This window comes from Olea europaea, unplaced genomic scaffold, assembly GCF_002742605.1.
Source record: "Olea europaea var. sylvestris unplaced genomic scaffold, O_europaea_v1 scaffold1354, whole genome shotgun sequence".
NCBI classification, from domain to species: Eukaryota; Viridiplantae; Streptophyta; class Magnoliopsida; order Lamiales; family Oleaceae; genus Olea; species Olea europaea.
In genome coordinates, this window is record NW_019231040.1 from 140,133 (window position 1) to 160,128 (window position 19,996).

Sequence of the window (19,996 nt, forward strand, 5' to 3'; positions counted from 1 at the left end):
AATATATTCGGGTCACATGTAAAAGTAGGTTTAATTCTACTCGAAAGAGGTTGTTAAACAATTTAGAAATATTGATCTTTATAATTGAATCATCTTGTCAAATTTATAAAGTTCAGAGTTAAGAGATTGATATAATGGGATTCAAGATCCTAGTACGTTTTCATCGTCATATTTTAATCAAACTGGCATTAATCACAATCTTGAGTCAATTTTATTTAAGTTAGGTATAACAATTTTTAATTATAATAGTTAGTGACAATTTAATCTTAGAAAGATCATCCATTTCTATTGTTTCAGTTAAGGCGAAGATACTTGTTAACGAATCGTGCACTTGGGGTGGTTTAAATCGAAATATATTTTCATGAACATGGAATTGTTCATATCAATCACGAAAGCAAATGCACAGTTAAAATTCATGGACAGATATTAAAAACATATTGGAGCGGTGGATTCTCGAAAGAAAAGTTTACAGTTCATCTTGCAATACCTGAGTAAAACAACCACAATTCAAGCGCTAGACTATAAATCGAGCTCTTGATGGGAGGCAACTCATTCTCTATTCTTGAACACATTTTGATTAATTATCACATTGCATGTTGTTTAGGGAGTGCATTAGTATATTTTAGGAAAATATTTAAAAACTCCTACACCTAGTTTTTAACACATTTTAGGTAGTTTCAAGCTCGTTATAATCACGAAGAGCACAATTTTATGCTTAACATGGGAAAACAATCATAAAAATTAGTTTGGCACTCTTCACCATTCACTAGGAATATGCAGGTAATAAAAAAAAGGGTTAATTGAGTGAGTGCCCAGCTTCATGAGTTGGGCGCTCGCCCAACGCATTAAAGGGTTAGCAGACCCTATTTTCATCAACCAAGCGATTCCTCAGTAATCATCAGGGTAACTGCCTAGTATAAACTGAAAAAAGAAAAATCTATTTCAGAAGAAAAAACTCACACGCACGTAGTTTTCACATTGCATTCACGACACTTCTCTCAATTTCCCAAGAATTCACAACTCCTTCTTTTCTCAACAACACATTCACGATAATTACCTCACAATTTCTCTGTTAACTCACATGGCTTCTCTCCATCTCTATCACACAGTCGGAACACATTTATCACCGCTCACGGCAGTGACCATACAACAAGGCATTCGCTTTTCTAAAGGCACATAGTTACGACACTTGAATTTGTTGTAGGCATTTAGTTTAATTGCTCACCCATCAATTTCATGCTCAACACACAACATAAACAAATGGAACCAATGTTTATCTCCTACTATCTCTCCTTCCTTTCTCTTCATCTATTATGTTTTGGTTATTATTTAAAATTTCAGGATGATTGAAGAATATGGTATTAGGTAGTTGATGGAGTATTGGTTTATGTTTGAAGTGTGAAAATTTTGTTTTTGATTAACCCTATATCTTGAAATTTTTAGGGAAGAACATTATGCTTGCCATGTGTTTAATAAATTGCTTAAGTGAAAATTCAGGGTGAATTTAACGCAGCGAAAGAAAGGAATTCAAGCAAAAACCTTAAGAACAAGCAATTTGGAATCCACCAAATAATAAAGAAAATAAATTCACGAATTTATTAATGAAAAGATAATAAAAAAAATGAGCTAACCCTTAATTATAAGGGTTTACACTGAAACGTAGTTTAGAACAACTAAAAGTAATGAAAATGAAGTTTAGTCAAATTAGAATTGTAAAAAAAAAAAAACGAAAATAAAGTAATTGACAAAAATAGCACTAAAATATTAAAAATCATTTTTCGAGGCCTAAACAAACTCGAACAGCCAAAATTCAACGTACATCACAACATGGCTGTGTGTATTGTTTCCCTCGTCGTTCTCCTTCCAAAAATGGTCTTATGGTACCGATTCAGAATCAAAATGATTTATTTTTATTAGTACTCTTTTTTCCAATATAACCCTGATGTCCTACATCAAAATTAGGGTTCATCTATCAACTGACGTAGTTGATACATACTTGGGATTGTTTATGGTATTGAAATTCACCAAAATTACATTAGAAAACACCTTAGACTGAGTTAGCACATAATAGGTTCACATGGCTGGGAATAGACACCTCACATTGCCTACTTCATCCCCTCTTCTCCTCCTTCCTAGTCGAAGCTAAACTTTGTTTAACTTCAAATTTGAACATGTGTAAGACCAACATATAAACTTTCGTATGTTTGGAGATTGTTCAAGAAAAGTTGAATTTTTCTTAATGTTTTCTGGTAATGAAAAGTCCTTGGTCTATTTAGGGTAAAAATGCAAAAATACATCGTTTATGTTGGTTTAGGGAATATGAGCTATTTTTCTTCATCTATTAATTACATGTCCTATGTCTTGACCATTACATGATCTTTTACACTCTAGTACATAAAAATTGACATGTAGTAGTATAGTTTGGGGGATCTCGCTTTATACTATGTTTATGTTTGTTTTGTTATTTACTATGATGATAATTTCCATTTTCTATATTCACGTAGTTACAAAATGCCACCAAAAAGAAAAGCTATGACTTAGAAAAAGGAAAGTCAAGGGTGGGGAAACATTAACCCTCTATCAAAGGGTAAAAGAAAATTTAGATGACTATGACATACCAAGGTTTTTGAATGTTAAGAATCATGAAAATTTTAAGACAAAGTGGAAGGATAAAATTTTTTATTAGGATAGGTGTCTTATAATTGGTGATTTTCAAGGAACGTTATTGGAGAGAATTATATACCATTGCGATTGGGAGAAGGTTATTGGTATACCTCATGCGACATATCCTACATTGGTAAAGGAATTATTTGGTAACTTCAATACTGAAATTGATAAACCAGAATTTTCACACGAAAACCAAACATGGGTTAGAGGAAAATGTACTCAGTTTAGCCGGGTGATAATTGACAAATATTATGAGTTGAACCACTCTAATGTAGAGCCTGTACCAGAGGAGCAAGATATAGCTCTTTTATCTTGCTTTCTATACGTGGAGAAGTTGAGCGGCCACTTTGTTCATCTCGTTTTCTTTATAACGAGATGACTCAAGAGCTCAGACTCTTGCATATCATCTTTTGCAACAATATTTACCCTATGTCCCAATGGACAAAATTCAATGAAGAAAAGGCTAGGCTATTGTATCACATAGCAAGAGTACGAAGATTTGACATAGGAGCCTTATATGTAGAGTTAATTGTTCCAATGGTAATTGAACTTAGGTCTGTATTTTTTATTGGTCATTGAAGTTTAAAATGTCAAGTTTTGGTCACTGAACTTAGGTCCATGTCTTCGATTGCTCATTGAACTTTAAAATGTCGAGTTTTAACCACTAAACTTTGTAAAATGTTGTACATTACTCACTGAAATTTGTAAAATATTATACATTACTCGCTAAATTTTGAAAAATATTGTACATTACTCACTTTAAATTAGATATTTTTCAAAGTTCAACAGTTATGTTAGTGAGTAATGTACGATATTTTTCAAAATTCAGAGGCCAAAACTTCACATTTTAAACTTTAGTGAGCAATCGAAGACATGAACCTAAATTCAGTTAACAAAACTCGATATTTTAAACATCAGTGACAAGTCAAAGATGTGGACCTAAGTTTAGTGACCATTGGAACAATTAACTCTTATATATGCATTTATACTAGAGTTAGCTTTATCTATCAATCTTTAGCACCACATTATGTCCCCATGCTTGATCAGTGGGATCCATTTGATAGTCCAAGTACCACTATTTCCAAGATAGGATAGTGTTGCTCCAGACATCCCAATCAACAAAAAAACAATTGAAAATTCAGAAGCTAAACTGAGAGAAGCAGAAAGAGCACATAATCTCGAGTAGGCATCTCCACTACCACAATAAGTTCCAGATGCCGACAAAATTCTCCTAGTAAATAGTTGTCTCGGATATAGGTGACTCAGGTGGAGTTAGGTAGATTTGTTGGTCACATAACAAATATTTTGGAGACGATGTAGCAGAGACAGATCAAAGTAGAAGAAGAGCTACAGAGAATATGGAAGTATGTGGGTTCGAGCAAAGTGATGATTGGATGTCCCATGATCAAAGAACCATCACTTATACTTATGATCAAGTGCACGAGCAACTGCTACGTTTTAGGTGTCAACTGGAAACAATTTATCGGAACGTCAGCCAGATAGCAAAGACCATCGAGTCCTTCAGACTTACTAGTTTATCCAGCTAGCCAGACCAGCCTGATTCACACACTCATCAATATCTATCCCTGGGTAGTACCTGATCCCTTACTCATTTATTTATGATTATTGTTACTTTTACATTAAGGACAATGTATTATTCTAAATTGGCGATGTGTAAGTACCATGATACTTACACTAATTATATTTAATTTTTCAACTACTGATCGGATCTATATAACTGTTAACTATTTAAATTTTAAAAAAATTCAAAAATTGTGTCTATTTTAACGTTAAATGGCTTGTCGCCTATGATGATATTTGTTTAAATTGAGTATAACTTTAGCAAGAATATTATACAACACCATAACATATGCTTTTATTTGAGTACTTATCCATATTAGACTGAATTATTTGAGCACATAGCAATTATTGATTCATTACTTATGTTGGAGAATGACTTGATTATATGGATTTAACTGGTTATATTGTTGACCTAGGTTTAAATTGAATTACTAAGTCATCAATATAGAAACCATTAGTGCTTGTGCTCATAGAAGTTTGATGGTTTGTATTTTTGGATCCCATCCTTGGTTGAAGGAGTTTTAAGTAAAGGGGTTTAGAACTGGCACTAATCATGTTTAAAATTCAAATCTTATACAACTTTTACTTCTTTTTGTAGCATCTATGACTCAAGTGATTAAACCTACTATGGTCTTTAAAATATAGTGTCCCATAGTCATCTGACTTGAAAGTCATCGATCTAAAACTCGCTATAGGATTTATTTAGAAAGCTAAATGGAGAGAGTATTGCGCATAAGCTGTCAAATGAAAGAAAAAGAGATATAGACTATCAAAATCCAGAAGTGCTTGATAAGGACTTTGAGATTTAAATTCTGGAAATTGGCTTTGCGACTTTAAGAAAAGCTTACCATCTCCTTTTAGATTTACAAGTATCTAATTCCAATCACTTTGTGTGGAAAAATGCATTATAATGAATTTTAGGACTAGAAATATCTCGGGATCAGAGAGAAAAGTATAAGGAGTGATTTTATACGAGATGTGTGAGGAAAAACTGACCATATGAGGATTGAGATTATGAGCAAATCAATAATACTTAATTGGTTGTGTTTTAGAAAATTTATTTTTGATATTGTTTGCGTCTTTCTAAAGTGTTACCTAAATTTGAACTTGAGGCATATGATAAGTAGTTCAATGTTGATTCTATTATTTGTGATTTGTTTAGGTAGTAATATGGTCTATTTCTAAGTTTAGTTTAGTTTTGATCGAGAAAGAACAAATTAGTTTGATGGTATTTGATAAGTGCATTTTGTGTATTTTGTAATTTTTTTCTTTTAGTTTTGAACCAAATTTTAAGCAATTGAAAAAAAAAAGGGATGAAATCCAAAGTATGTAGACTAAATTGCAACATTTTAATAGTTGATTAGGACAATAAAATGAAGATTGAAGATGGTGCGGGTTCAATTGGATGCAATTAATTTGAAGTTAAAGGATCGAAATTTTAAGAGGAAATGACTAAAAAGAATCATGAGTGAATTAAATGAAGAGTTCGAAACTTAATTGGGCCATTGCCTAGTTATGTTGGCCTAGCGACAATTTCAATTCGATGCAATTATAAGTTGAATGATCTAAATTCCAAAAGAAAATGACTTTTAAAAAATCAAAAAATGAATTAAAAAAAAAGAGTTTGAAAATTTTTTAATTGGGCGACTACTTAGTTATATTGGCTAGGCACTTGTAAACCAAAAATAGGGGAAATTTTGTATGCTTGTATGCCTAGGCAACCGCCCGAGTTTTGCTTGGGCAATGGCTTTGCCCAAGTCAATACACAGTCGGTATACTATTTTTGTTTTGAATTCTATTTCGACCTAGATTCTTCCTTTTGAGCCATTATTTACACGAACTATAGGGACTTTGGGGACTTCTTAGAGAGTACCATAAATACCAATTATCAACTCTAAAGAGGGGTTGAAGAATTGATAGTAAAAAGGAGTGAAGAACACATCAAGATTAAATTTCAAGAATTTCAAGATTGAATTCAGGAATTTTTGGATGATGAACAACTTTTACATCTTTTGCTTTCTTCTTCACAACATGTTAGGCTAAACAAATCTAATGCTAGGATTACGATGAATCTTGTATAATAAACCTTTAATTTTTAGTTTTTATTTTTTATATTCAAATACGTTTTCAATTACTAAATAGCTTTCATGGAATTCTCTTCTTTACAATTATGTGTACAATGATTGTATGATATTGTGACTTGTTTCTCATTTGAAAGATAGAAAATAAGTCAGATATAGTGTTAATCATCGTAAAGTCCAATATGGGATAAAAATATACTGCTATACTTTACGTGATCTTGAAGTGTTCATACATCTTTAATACATTCTTTTATGTTCTTATCAGTCATAAAAAAATAATCTGGCAACATGTGACAATATATTTAATTATACTTGGAAGAGATTATTAAACAATTTAGGAATAATGATCTTCATAATTAAATCGCGTTGTCAAATCGTAAGGTTAGGATTGAGGGGATTGATACAAGGGGATTAGGGATCCAAGTGCTCTTTTCATCAATATATTTTTATCAAACTTGCATTAATCACGATTTTCATTGATTCTAGTTAATTTATGTATTGTCTTCATGAGTAGATTATAATTTAGTCATAGAAAAATCACAAATTTTCACTATCTCGATTAAGGCTTAGCTTATTTGAATTTGAACTAATACAATCTTTGTGGATACAATATTTGGACTCAAAATCCACTTACTGTATTTCAAACAAAACAAATATTTTATCAACAGTTCTCTAGGCAAAATCTAGAACCAAGCATAATAGAAATTCTAAGAAGGAATATGGTAAAATGGATGAGCGTCATCAATCTTGATCCAGATGAGATGTGGAGTATTACCAGTGTAATAAGAAGTGGCATATTTGGAGAAATGGCCACGAGTTGAAGAAGTATCTTAAAGCGTAGAGGAATCAATAGTCTGGAAAGGCTCAAGTTCAACAAACATGATGACTAATATCCTGAATGTGATGTTATGTTCATAGCAGAATATGGAATATGTTTGTACTATATGATCATGTACAAGGATGTCTAAAGATTATAAGCCATGTAATGCCTATAATATTATGATGGCTGACAATAAAAAAACTTGAGGTTAAAGGAACGCGGTGTGTGAAGGTGAATTTTGATATCATTAAGGGTGTTGGACTATTAGGTTATGAATATTCTGTATCAACTAGTATGATGAATGTGAAGAAAACTTTTTCTACGATAATGAAAGGGGAAAATGTTGGCATTTTTACAAGCTAACAGGAAGATAGTTTCAGGTAGAGATATCATGTTGAGTCGCACCAAGAAAAATCTTCTATTATTTCCAAAGGTTTTTAATGTGGAGAAATTGTTACCTTCATAATCACCGAATTTTCATGTTGGATCATCAAGAATATGTAACAATAGCAGAAGCGTACCTGAATCAGACATGATCGATTGTAATAGTTGAATCTTGCGATTTTGTTTTCCAAATCAACACACAACCCTTGATTATCTGTGGTGATGGGAGGCAGAAACAAAATGAGCAATGTACACGTAATTTGGGGGCCATAGCCATGTTTATATAGTGATGCCCTTTAACCTAATTCGGCCCATCATCGAATTAGGAACTTGGGCCCAGTCTCTACACATAAAAAATTCACACTTTAATTTGATACATTAAAAACCCAAAATACCAAAATCTTATTAGATCACTTTTAACCGGGCTTAATCGAATTTGATAGCCTTTAATTTAACACACAATAATTTACATATATAAGCCCACACAATCTTTTAAAATTCTTTACGATCTCCCACTTGGGGCTATATGTGTTGCCTTATAATTGTGCACTAAATATAACCTTGTGAATATTCAAAATTTTACTATCATTACCGAATGCATCCCCAAACAATCCAGTCCATCAATCATATCAATATAGGATCAAAGCAACTTTTACTATTTTATTGTAACTAGACCTATCAATGGTCACGTATATCGATATAATTGAATGATATGGATCAAACATGAATGTGCAGCATGAAAATTACATGTGATGTGATCTTAACATGCCTATTTTCAATTGGTCCACCTTAATAGCTTAATGAGATCATTTTAAACAAGTTCAAAAATAATAAACCAAGACTTTATAAATGAAAATAACTTTAACCATAAACATATCCAAAATAACAGTACATGGGTTTAATATGAAAATTAAAAATAAAAACTCACTAAAACTAGATATCTTCAAGTGGCATTACACCCATATGAGTAGTGTGCTCATGAAACACCTTGGGTATCAATCCCTTAGTAAGTGGATCCGCAACCATGGAATTTTTTCCAATTTACTCTATTGACACCTGTCTACTTTGAACTCTTTCTTTAACAGTCAAGAACTTGATCTCTATATGTTTCGACTTCAACAAGCTCCTGTTGTTATTGGAATACAGCACTACTAATTTATTGTCACAAAATATCCTGAGCGGTCTTTCTATATTGTCCACAATATACAACCTAGTGATAAAATTTTGCAACCATATTCCATGATTTGATGCCTCATAACATGCTATAAACTCCGCTAAAAATGGTAGAAATAGCTATAAGTGTCTACTTAACACTCTTTTAGGAAATAGCACATCCAGCAAGCAGGTAAATATAGCCTGAAGTGGATCTCCTACTATCTTGGCATCCCACAAAATCGAAATTAGAATAACTGACGATCTCCAACTAATCTGATCTCCAGTATGTAAGCATGTAGTCTTTTTTCTGCAAATACCGCATGACCTGTTTAGCTACTTTTCAATTATTCATTATCGAGTTACTTAAATATCTCCATAGCATCCCAAAAATGTACGCCATATCTAGACACGTACAAACCTGAACATACATCAGACTCCTTATAGTTGAGGAATAAGAAATCTTTTGCATTTCTTTAACTTCCAAGTCATTTTCAGGGCACTGAATTAAGCTGAACTTGTCTTCTTTAGCCACAAGGGTGTCACCTGGTTTATAATATTGTATGTCATATCTTTTAAGCACCTTTTCGATATAGCTCTTTTGTGATAATCTAAGAATACCTCGAGAACGATCTCGATGTATCTGAATTCTTAATGCAAAAAAAGCATCACAAGATCTTTCATCTCAAAATTCTTTACTAAAAATCTATTGATTTCGTGCAATAAGCTTATATCATTGATGCCAAGCAATATGTCATTGACATATTAAATCAGAAAAATTTACTTGCTCCCACTGAACTTGTGGTATATACAATCATCGACCAAATTTATCTCAAAATCAAATGAGATAATCACTTGATGAAACTTGTAATATTATTGACGAAACGCCTGTTTGAGTCTATAGTGGATTTCTTTAGTTTACAAATCATTTGCTTTGCATCATCTGATATGAAGTTTTCTGGTTGTACCATATAAATTGTTTCATCATTGTCACCATTGAGAAATGTTGTTTAACATCCATTTGATGTAGCTCAAGATTGAAATGCACTACCAATGCCATTATAATTCTGAAAGAGTTTTTCGAAGAAACCAGAGAGAAAATCTCTTTATAATCGATGTCTTCTTTCTGTAAAAAGTCCTTTGCGACAAGATGAGCCTTATACCTCTCTATATCACCCTTCGAATCCCTCTTGGTCTTAAACATGCATTTACAACCAATGGGTTTCGTACCTTCAGACAATAGAATGAGGTCTCACACGTCATTGTCCTTCATACACTTTATCTCTTCATTTATGGCATCAAGCCGCTTTTGAAAGTTAGAACTTTCCATGGTTTGACGGAAGTTGATCGGATCATCTTCCACCATTTCATTGTCAACTTCATGTTCTTGGAGAATTACAATGTAATCATCCGAAAATGCACTTCTCTTCTCTCTAGTAGATCTTCTTAATGGCATTGGTTCTTGAGGCTGTAGAGTTTGTTCTCTTGGAATAATTTTTTAACCTTAAGAAGAAGATATGATATTGTTTTGATCCAAAGTTACTTCTTGAACAATGTTAGGGATAGAAACCTGATCATTATCAATAGCAATTGGAGGAATTTCAACATATTCTTCCTCAAAAACAAAGCATGTAATCCTTTCTCCCTTCACAAACTCAACATCCTCAAAGAACCGAACATTTTCTGTCTCGAAAATTGCTTTAGTTGCGAGATCATAAAACTTGTAACCCTTGGACCTTTCAAAATATACAATAAAGTAGCAACTGATAGTCGTTGCGTCCAGTTTCTTTTCATTTAGCTTATAGGGCCTTGCCTCGTCTGGACATCCCAAATGTGTACATGTTTCAAACTAGGCTTCTTGCCAATCCAAAGCTCATAAGGGGTTTTATCAATGGCATTAGTTGGAACTTTGTTGAGTACATACACTGTGGTCTTTAATACTTCACTTCAAAGAGATTCTGGTAAGGTAGGGTGACTAATCATACTTCTCACTATGTCCTTAAGCGTTTCGTTTTGTCTCTCAGCAACATCATTCATAGTGGGAAAACCTGACATAGTGTACTGTGGGACGATACCGCATTCTTCTAGGAATTTAGCAAATGGCCCTGGATGTTTTTCACTTGAACCGTTTATCTGCCATAGTATTCACCCCGTGGTCAGACCTGACGCTTTTAATCCTTTTTGCCGAGTTGGTTCTCAATTTCAGCTTTATAATTTTTGAACACATCTAATGACTGAGATTTTTCATCAATGAGATATATGTAGTCGTCTATGAACATTATAAAATATTGTTGACTATTCCAAGAACCCATAGGGAATGGTCCACAAATATCTGTAAGTATAAGTTTTAAGATGTCTGAAGTCCCATGGGCTTGAAATCTCTTTTTATTGATTAGTTTTCCCTTTATACAGTTAACACACAAATCATAATTTGTAAAGCCAAAAGAGTCGAGAATCCCGTCAAAACAAGTCTCTCAATTCTTCTTTGGAGATGTAACATAATCTCTTGGGCCACAACAAGGTAGAATTTTCACCGGTTAATTTTCACTTTACACCTCGAGTACTTACATGCAAGGATACATTATAAGAAGCAATCATATCAATTAAATAAAGATTATCATAATGATAAAGAACCAAAACCAACCAATTTTGAATCATAAAACAAACTAAATTTTTCATTCCCAAATGAACAAGGATAACCAAATTTGTCCAAAGTAGAAATAGAAATTAAATTCCATATAAAAGACGGTACAATAAATGTTTCGTTAAGATCCAAATAAAATTCAGTCTATAATAATAATCTAAATTTTTCTATCACTTTTACTTCCACCGTCTTGCCGTCGTCAACGTAGATGTATCTTTCACCGTCACTTGATTTTCGACAACTCAAGCAACCCTACATAAACACATTGATGTGAGTTGTTTCACCAGAATCTATCCACCATGTATGTCTAGGTACTTAAGTTAAATTAACTTTAGAACAAACCAAACAAAGAAGAATACCTTTCTTTACACGCCATGCATGGTAGTTGGTGCAGTTCTTCTTCTTATTACCAACAGCCCACAGAAGAAATAATCACCTTTAGTTGGTTCCTTATGGTGTTTCTCTTGTGATGCTCTACCCGCAGCTTTCTTATCATTTTTCCTTTTCTTGTTCTTTTTATCCTTGGAGGTGGTAGTTAAATGAGCACTTTGTACATTCTCATGCTTCAAACTTTTTTCTTCCTGGACACGGTATGAAATGAGCTCATTAAGAGACCATGATCCTTTTGACAATTGTAGCTCACCTTGAATTGACTGAAATGTGCCGAAAGGGATTTCAGAGCCAAGTGCACTAACAAGTCTTCAAATAAATCCAACTTGAATGCCTTTAGTTTTGAAGCAATGTGAGACGTTTCCATAATGTACTCCCGTATGTTTCTTTTCCTTTTATACTTCATTGAGACAAGGTTTCCCAAAAGTGTAATTGTTTTAGCCTTTTCATTCTTGGCAAACCTCTTCTCAAGGTCCTCACGGAAACCCTTAGCCCTAGTCACCTTATCGTAGATAGTGCCTTAGAATGCTTCTAGAATAGCACGCTTCATGACCATTAAGCTTATGCGATTCGATCGTTCCCATTTTTCATCCCCATCTTGTCATTAAAGGTAATCTTATCAGTAAGTGCAGCAGGTTGATCGACCCGTAAAGAAAGATCCAAGTCCATGACTCCGAGAAAATCATCACGTTCTCTTGCTACACCTTGAAGTTTGTGCCATTTAGCATTTAAATTGAATTAAAGCTAGCAGAGATATTAGCAACAGAACCTAAAACTGAATTAGAAAACAATTATTACAAATGGCTCCCATGAATATCTTTAATATGCAAATAATAACAATCTCAAATAGTGGTAGGGCCCATCACAAGATACCTAGCACAACATCAATATCTAGTCTTTAGACAGAAATATTGACTTGTAAGTGGTACTCTTGCCGTAATGATCAAACATTGACGATAAAATAATCTTTGGACCGATTTATTGATCACATATTAATTCAAATAATCGCCACATATTTATTACCACAGGTGTACGTGCAATTCGGCTAAATATCAATCTTCCTTTGGGCCGATCAATATTCCCATGAATAGCACACACACGAACACCTTTTATATTCTAAGTTAATTAATTTCCACAAGAAAGGTTGCTTTGACAACATATTGCCTCAATCAATTCATTTTCGAATATTATACCTCTCGAAAGAGTCCTTAGTACTAAAATTTGAGAAAGAAAACCACCAATTTTGCCCATTTTATTCAGTTTGAAACTTTAGGGGCCTAAGGGTTAATAATTCAAGACTTTAGGGGGCAACATTAATTAATTCCAAACATTAGGGGCCAAAATTAATAATTTTAAAACTTTAGGGGCCAAAAATTAATCAATTCAAAACTATAGGGCCAATTTGAATTGATTATTAAACTTTGAGGGCTTTAATTATAAAATTTAGACCTTTAATGGCCCGAATTAATTAATTTTTTAAACTTTAGAGATTGAATTATTAAACCCATAACTTTAAAGGCCCAATTGTACAAGCTTTAAACTTTAGGGACCGAAACTTTAAATTTTAACCCTAATGTGAAATTACATGCAAGGACCTCAAATTAATCAATTTACATGTGAAGTCCCCATCCCCAAAATCTCACTGAAACTGAAAGAAAACCCTTAAAAAGAAAATTTTCTGCCTCTTCCTTGCTTGGTGGCGCACTCTGGTGCCGGCCTACAGGCAGCAACGCCGCACGTTGCTGTAAGTCTCGCGCTACTGCCCCTACAGCTCGCGTTGACCTAAAAAAAATTTATTTTACTACAAAATATCTGGAATTCTTTTAAAAAATCCATAATCTGAAAATTTCTTAAACCTCAATCCAAATTGTGAAAGACAATAACGAAAAATATACTGGAAAAGTTTTCAAATTCAACAAAATATATAGATCCAAATTGTCAAATCTGAAAACTCCAAAAATATTGCAAGAACCAAAAAAATTATTCGATTCTCAATGATCCAACATGAAAGGACTTTGATACCACTTGCAGGAGAAATTGTTACCTTCATAATCACCAGATCTTCATGTTGGATCATCAAAGATATATAAACTATAGTGGAAGCGTACCTGAATCGGACATGGTTGATTATAATAGTTGAATCTTGCAATTTTGTCTTCCAAATCAACAAGCGGCCCTTAATTCTCTCTGGTGATAGGAGACAGAATAGAATGAGCAATGCACGTGTGATCTAGGGACTATAACCATATTTATATAGTGATGTCCTTTAAACTAATTTGACCCGTCATAAAATTAGGAACTTTGCCCCGATCTCTAAACATAAAAGACTCACATTTTAATTGAATACATTAAAAACCAAAATATCGAAATCTTATTATATCACTTTTAACCGAGATTAACCGAATTTGATAGCCTTTAATTTAACACACAATAATTCATATCTATAAGCCCACGATCGTTTAAAATTCTTTACAAAGATCTCAAATCGCATAGTCGAGTTTAATAAGTTTTTGAATTCAGTTCATGTCAACTATAATTATTTAAGTGGTTTATCTCATATAGAAATTAATGATTTTGAGAATTCGGTTCATCCTGGTGGTAAGGTAATTTTGAAACAAGTGATGAACTACTTCATTTAAAAGATTTATCTAAAGAAATTAATGAGAATATTTATTTTTTAAACTTCGTGTTCAACACGAACCCATTCTTATATCAAGTTGACGTGTGCATGATTATTGTAATTTAGTGGCGGAAAAACTTGAATATAGGTCTTTTGCTTGAATATTTTAAAAGTTTCAAAAGTTTAGGTTGTCAGAGAAATGAGTTTTATTCATTAAAATTTAGAGCATGGTGTCACGGGCCTAGTTTCGTTACACCCGAACAAACTAGAACCGTGCGGCCTTAACATTCTACAATTCCCGCACCTCACGAGAAAACGTTAAGTCAGCCTTTCCACGCCCACAAATAATTTAACCAATGATGCTAAATTATACCCACGTTGAGAAGAGAACTTTGAAGTAAGTAAGATATAGAAAACAAGTAAAGATGGGGAAACTTTCTTTGTATAAATGAAGGGAAAAACTTTACAATCTCTCTAATAAATAAACTCACTTCACTCTACATTCTCTACCATCTATATCATCCCATTTACAAATGACACTACATCTCTATTTATAGGAAAACTTAAACCTCCTTAACATTTCACTTTACAACTCATACTTAGTTGTCGCCACCTCGTGCTTGAAATAACAATAATTAATTTAAAAACTCACTTATAAGTTAACTTTTTACATGTAGTAAAATATACTTTGCATTTATTTCAATTGTTTCTCACTTCTATGATGCTTTCATTACATATTTTTAAGATTTGAGGATGAATTTTCAGTTCCGAATTTAATGAAGGTGAAACTTAACGTAATAAGACGAGAACTGTGTGTATTATGAGAAGAAATATATGTTCATAGTTGTATCTTTAATAAATTAACAGGCTGACTATTTCATATGTTGATTTTCATAAGTTTTCATTCAAGGTAATGTTCTTAGCAGCACCACCTAGTCTGTTGTTTAGAAGTAGTGTTGCTACCTAGCATAGTCTTTCGTTCGAGACTCGAGAGGCAAAATAATGTGATACTTGAATTTTTTTAAAAAAATTATTTACAATAAAAATTTGAGGGACTTCACTCGTGAGGTTTTTTTTCCAACAAGCAAAATTTATATACATGTGTATTAGATACAAAGCATGTTAATTAATTTCTCTTTAAAAATATTTTCAACCTAAAATCAATACAAAACCATAGTGTCGATTCATTACAACTGATAAATTTATAACTTCAATAAGAAGTTTTCATGTACGCTTCATCTAAAAGTTTGAAAGGCTAAGTGTATAATAAGATCTTCTCATTAAACTCGATAAATTTATTACTTCATTAAGAAGTTATCTTGATGTATTTCACTGAAAAATTTGAAAGGTTAAATATAAAATACAGTCATTTATTTAAATCTAGCGTGTCCTGAATTTATTTTTCTATCTACTTGCATAACTTTAGTAAATTAGGAATTTGCAATAAAAGACCTTAGTTTGTTGTCACGATATCAAGTTGAACCTGTTCATTCAAAAATTTAATCTCTTCATGTGGGAACATAGTTCTTTTTACAAACTTATACTCTTCGACAAGTATGATAACAATGGTTATTAATTTATATTATAATTGAACCAAAAAATTTTAAATTATATTAACAAAAGCAACCTCAGCACAAAGGAAAACTCCAATCGTGAGCTTATACATTAAAGAGTCGTCCTAATTTGATCTCATCCTAAGAAAGAAACTCGGGGCATTCACTGGTGGAAGAGGACAAAAAGTACGAAGTCTAGCCTAAACTTGCCCTTTCGTACACAGACAAGAAAAAGAAAAAGAAAAGGAAAAGGATTCGTATATTTTTTTTTGTTGAAATATGGGTATGGGTAGCATCTGTTGGTATTGTCATAGGCGACGGTATTTATTTTCTTATTTAATAGATTTATGGTGCTTTTACACTGTGTAAAATAGGTTCGACATTAGTACCAGTAAAATTAGTAACGTGATGACTATAGTTACAAGTACTGAGTTGCCTAACTCAAGCTAATCCCCCATTTAGTAGCAATTTTTCACACTAAAAAAAATCATTTTTTTTACAATTATTTCATTATTTTAACAGTTATTTTTTACTTACTTACTCATAGGTGGAATCTACTTTTCTCTCTATCGGTCAAAAAATCAATTCTCATAATCACTACAGAACAAGTTTTAAATCAACTTACTTTAAAACACATGGATTATGCGTTTATGGATGGGAACTGAGAATGGATTCCTTGAAGGAAGAAAAAGCTACTTCTGTTCCAAGGAGTGCTTCAACTTCATAAAGCAGCTTCTTATATCGTGCAGCACCACCTGCCAGTACTGAAGCTGAGGAAGGGGACAAACTGGATTAGCTTTTCCACTGCTCGAATGTGGTTTCTTGATATTTTCCCTCTCAAGTTGCTGAAATTTCTATGTTAAGCAAAATTCCAATCAGGTTTTACTGTCCTGATTGACAGGCAAACTTGATTGTACGTGCATCAAATTAATCTTGAGAAATGCACGAAGAATTTTATTGTCCCTTCTCCCTACTGCTTGTTGAAAATCTTCGAGAATGTCGTGCGGTAATGAATAAATATTCTAGCAGAATTTCGACTTCCAAAATTAGCGCAATAAATTAGAATGAATAATGGTCGAGGCAAGAGTTAGACTCTTTCTCCTTAAGATGAAAATGTCTCGCACTGGTGTTGATGGTCTCCTGGCACTCGTCTCTCAAGTTACAACAACCTCGACTTGTAATGGTAGCACTCCAAATTACAAGACCTGACGAACCTACTAATATTTGATTTCTCGAGAATCAGAGAACTAAGATGTACGAAAATAATAGTTGGGACTGAAATGCAAATATATGGAATACTGCAGGACAGAAGGACAATATTGCAGGAGAAAAGAAGTAGAATAAATTTTCTGGAGTGAATCAAAAATGGGGATCTGGGTTCTATTTATAGAAGTTGAAAAGTTGTGCCCAAAAGACACAACAGTCGAAAGGTTGTGTCTTAGAACAGGCATAATCCATTTGGACAGGCAGTTAAAATTGTCACCAACCGCCAATTTCTAGAAGAATCCACATGTCTTGCACAAAAAATTCGGGGAAGAAAAAATAAATAATATAATAAAAATATATTATTTAATTAATAAAATAATATAATTTAAAATATTATTTTACCAAAAATATATATACCAATTGGACCAAGCCCAAGCCCAAGCCCCAGACCCGGGCCTCGGCCCGTGCTCGTGCCATGCCGAGCAGAGCCGGCTGATCGGATGGATGGCGGTTGCGACTCACGCGTGTGGGCTTTAGTTGAACCTACTAGCATGTAAGTTCTCTCCCCTCTAAAGACTAGTGGCACCCTTTAGTGCCCAAACCCAAGTTCTTAACTTGAGTTATATAAAGTGGTTTTTATTCTTCTAATTTTCCATGTGGGATTAACACTTTCCAATTTTCCACCAATTTTTATTCTTAATTTATTTCAACTTCAAGTGGTCATTTTTTGGCTTTAATTTCCCACTCACCCTTAATTAGTTTTGAGAAATAAATACATATATCAATTCTACTTATGGAGTAGAATGCACTTAGCCAAATAAATCATTTATCCAACTAACGGGACCCACTTAAATCATTTCGTTCTTACCTTTGTGTGGTAATTTATTTAAAATGTGGTTTGCTGAGAGAACTGTTTCCCCCCACAAGTTCTGAGGTAAACCAGAACTGATTAACATAGCATTCTGATTCTTTAAGAGTACGATTTTCGCGTTCAGCAATACCATTTGACTGAGGTGAATACGGTGCTGTGGTTTGATGAATAATCCCAGAAACAGAACAAAATTCTTCAAACGGTGCCCCATATTCTCCACCTCTGTCACTACGTATAACTTTTATTCGTTTTCTAAGTTGATTTTCAATCTCGCTCTTGCATTGCTTAAATGCTTCTAAAGCTTCATTTTTGCTTCTTAGCAAATATACATAACAGTACCTAGTGCAGTCATTTATAAAAGTAATAAAATACTTTTTTCCTCCTCTAGTTTGTATGAACTTTAAGTCAGTTCTAGAGGATTTGAGTTCCTTTCCACTGAATGAAATGGTGTTTTAGCTAATTTAGCATCTACACAAGTTTCGCATTGATGATATTGATGAAATGAAATTGAAGGCAATAGATTTAAACTTACTAATTTACGTAAAGTTTTAATATTAACATGTTCTAATCTATCGTGCTGTAAGTTAGAGGACTCAATCAAGTAAGCAGAAGATTTAATTTTATTAATATCAAAATTATGAAGTACAGGCATTACATTCATTTTGAATAGCACATTGGCTATGTACCTTTTGCCCACAAACATGTCACTTTTGGTAAGTATAAACTTATCAGACTTAAAGACTAGCCTAAACTCATTTTTGCTTAACAAAGCTCCGGATACCAAGATTTTGAGAATATCAGGAACATGCTACACATTGACGAGAGTTACTTCTTTTCCTGATGTCATCTTCAGCACTACTTTACCCAGACCAACAATTTTGGATGTTGTCGAGTTTTCCATAAATAATTGTCGTCCATTGATAGGAGTGTAAGATGAAAACATCTCCGTTTCGGCACAAACATGTCGAGTAGTGCCTGTGTCTATGAACCATTCTCTTGGACCATGTTTGCTTCAAATACAACAGCTGAAAGCATTAGTTCAGACACATCGCTAGACAATTTATCTTCCTCGGTCAAATGTACTTGGTCCATTTTGTTTTGCTTTTTCTGTGGCAATCCTTTGCGATGTGACCAGACTTACCCTAGTTATAACAATCTCCTTTGAATTTATTAGCCTTTTTTTTGCTTGCCATTACCTAAGTGTTTTCTTTTTTTTGCTAGTATTTGGCTCTACCAAATTGGCTTGAGCCTCTATATGCAACTTTCCAAACTTCTTCTCAAAATTTTGATTGTATTCCTCAGTTCTTAGTCTTACAATCAGATCTTCAAGTCCCATTTCCTTGCGTTTATGTTCCAGGTAGTTTTTGAAATATTTCCACATTGGAGGTAATTTCTCAATAATAGCGACGACCTGAAATGACTCACTGAGCTTCATACCTTCTGCACATATATCATGCAAGATGATTTACAGCTCTTAGACTTGATTCATCACTGTTTTAGAATCTATCATCTTGAAATCTAAGAATTTTCTCCACAACGAATTTCTTTAATCTAGCATCTTCCGTTTTTTACTTCTTTTCCGATGATTCCCACAGTAACTTAGCTGTCTTGACTGAACTGTATATGCTATATAGTATGTTGTCAAGTTAATTGAGGATATAGTTCCTGCACAGGAAGTCACTATGACTCCGTGCATCGAATGCTACTCGTTTATTAAAATCTGTTTCTTCCACCTCAACAGTTGGAGCATCTTCACTCAATAAATTTGCCAAATTCAGAGTTGTGAGATAAAACAGCATTTTCTATTGCCATTTTTTAAAATCCACTCCTGTGAATTTTTCTTGTTTCTCCCCCTGAGCATTGTTTGGAGGTACGAAGGATGTCTTGTTATTTGCCATAGTCTAACAAAATTTCAGAATATAAATTAGCACATAAATAAAAAAATTTCGTCTTAAGATTGTTGAAAATATTTGAGAATGTCGTGCGGTAATGAATAAATATTCTGGCAGAATTTCGACTTAAAAAAT

General features: G+C 33.2%; 1 protein-coding gene across 1 annotated transcript; it reads right to left on the reverse strand.

Annotated features, from left to right (window-relative positions):
• Positions 1–17,980: 17,980 nt before the first annotated feature.
• LOC111375283 lies at positions 17,981–19,768 on the reverse strand. The gene is made up of 4 exons (XM_022998087.1): positions 19,651–19,768; positions 19,166–19,409; positions 18,782–18,979; positions 17,981–18,404 (listed from the first exon to the last, which is right to left on the reverse strand). Exons 1-4 carry the CDS (start codon positions 19,766–19,768, stop codon positions 17,981–17,983), a joined length of 984 nt encoding a protein of 327 aa, XP_022853855.1.
• Positions 19,769–19,996: the final 228 nt, after the last annotated feature.

Bases quoted from the DNA above. Each gene is read 5' to 3' on its own strand.
- LOC111375283 (XM_022998087.1), bottom strand. From the start codon at position 19,768: ATGCTGTTTTATCTCACAACTCTGAATTTGGCAAATTTATTGAGTGAA. The intron at 18,980-19,165 runs GTAATGGCAAGC...TTGTATTTGAAG, and splicing joins AAAAAAAAGAAAACACTTAG to CAAACATGGTCCAAGAGAAT. The intron at 18,405-18,781 runs GTAGCATGTTCC...CATTTCATTCAG, and splicing joins GAAGTAACTCTCGTCAATGT to TGGAAAGGAACTCAAATCCT.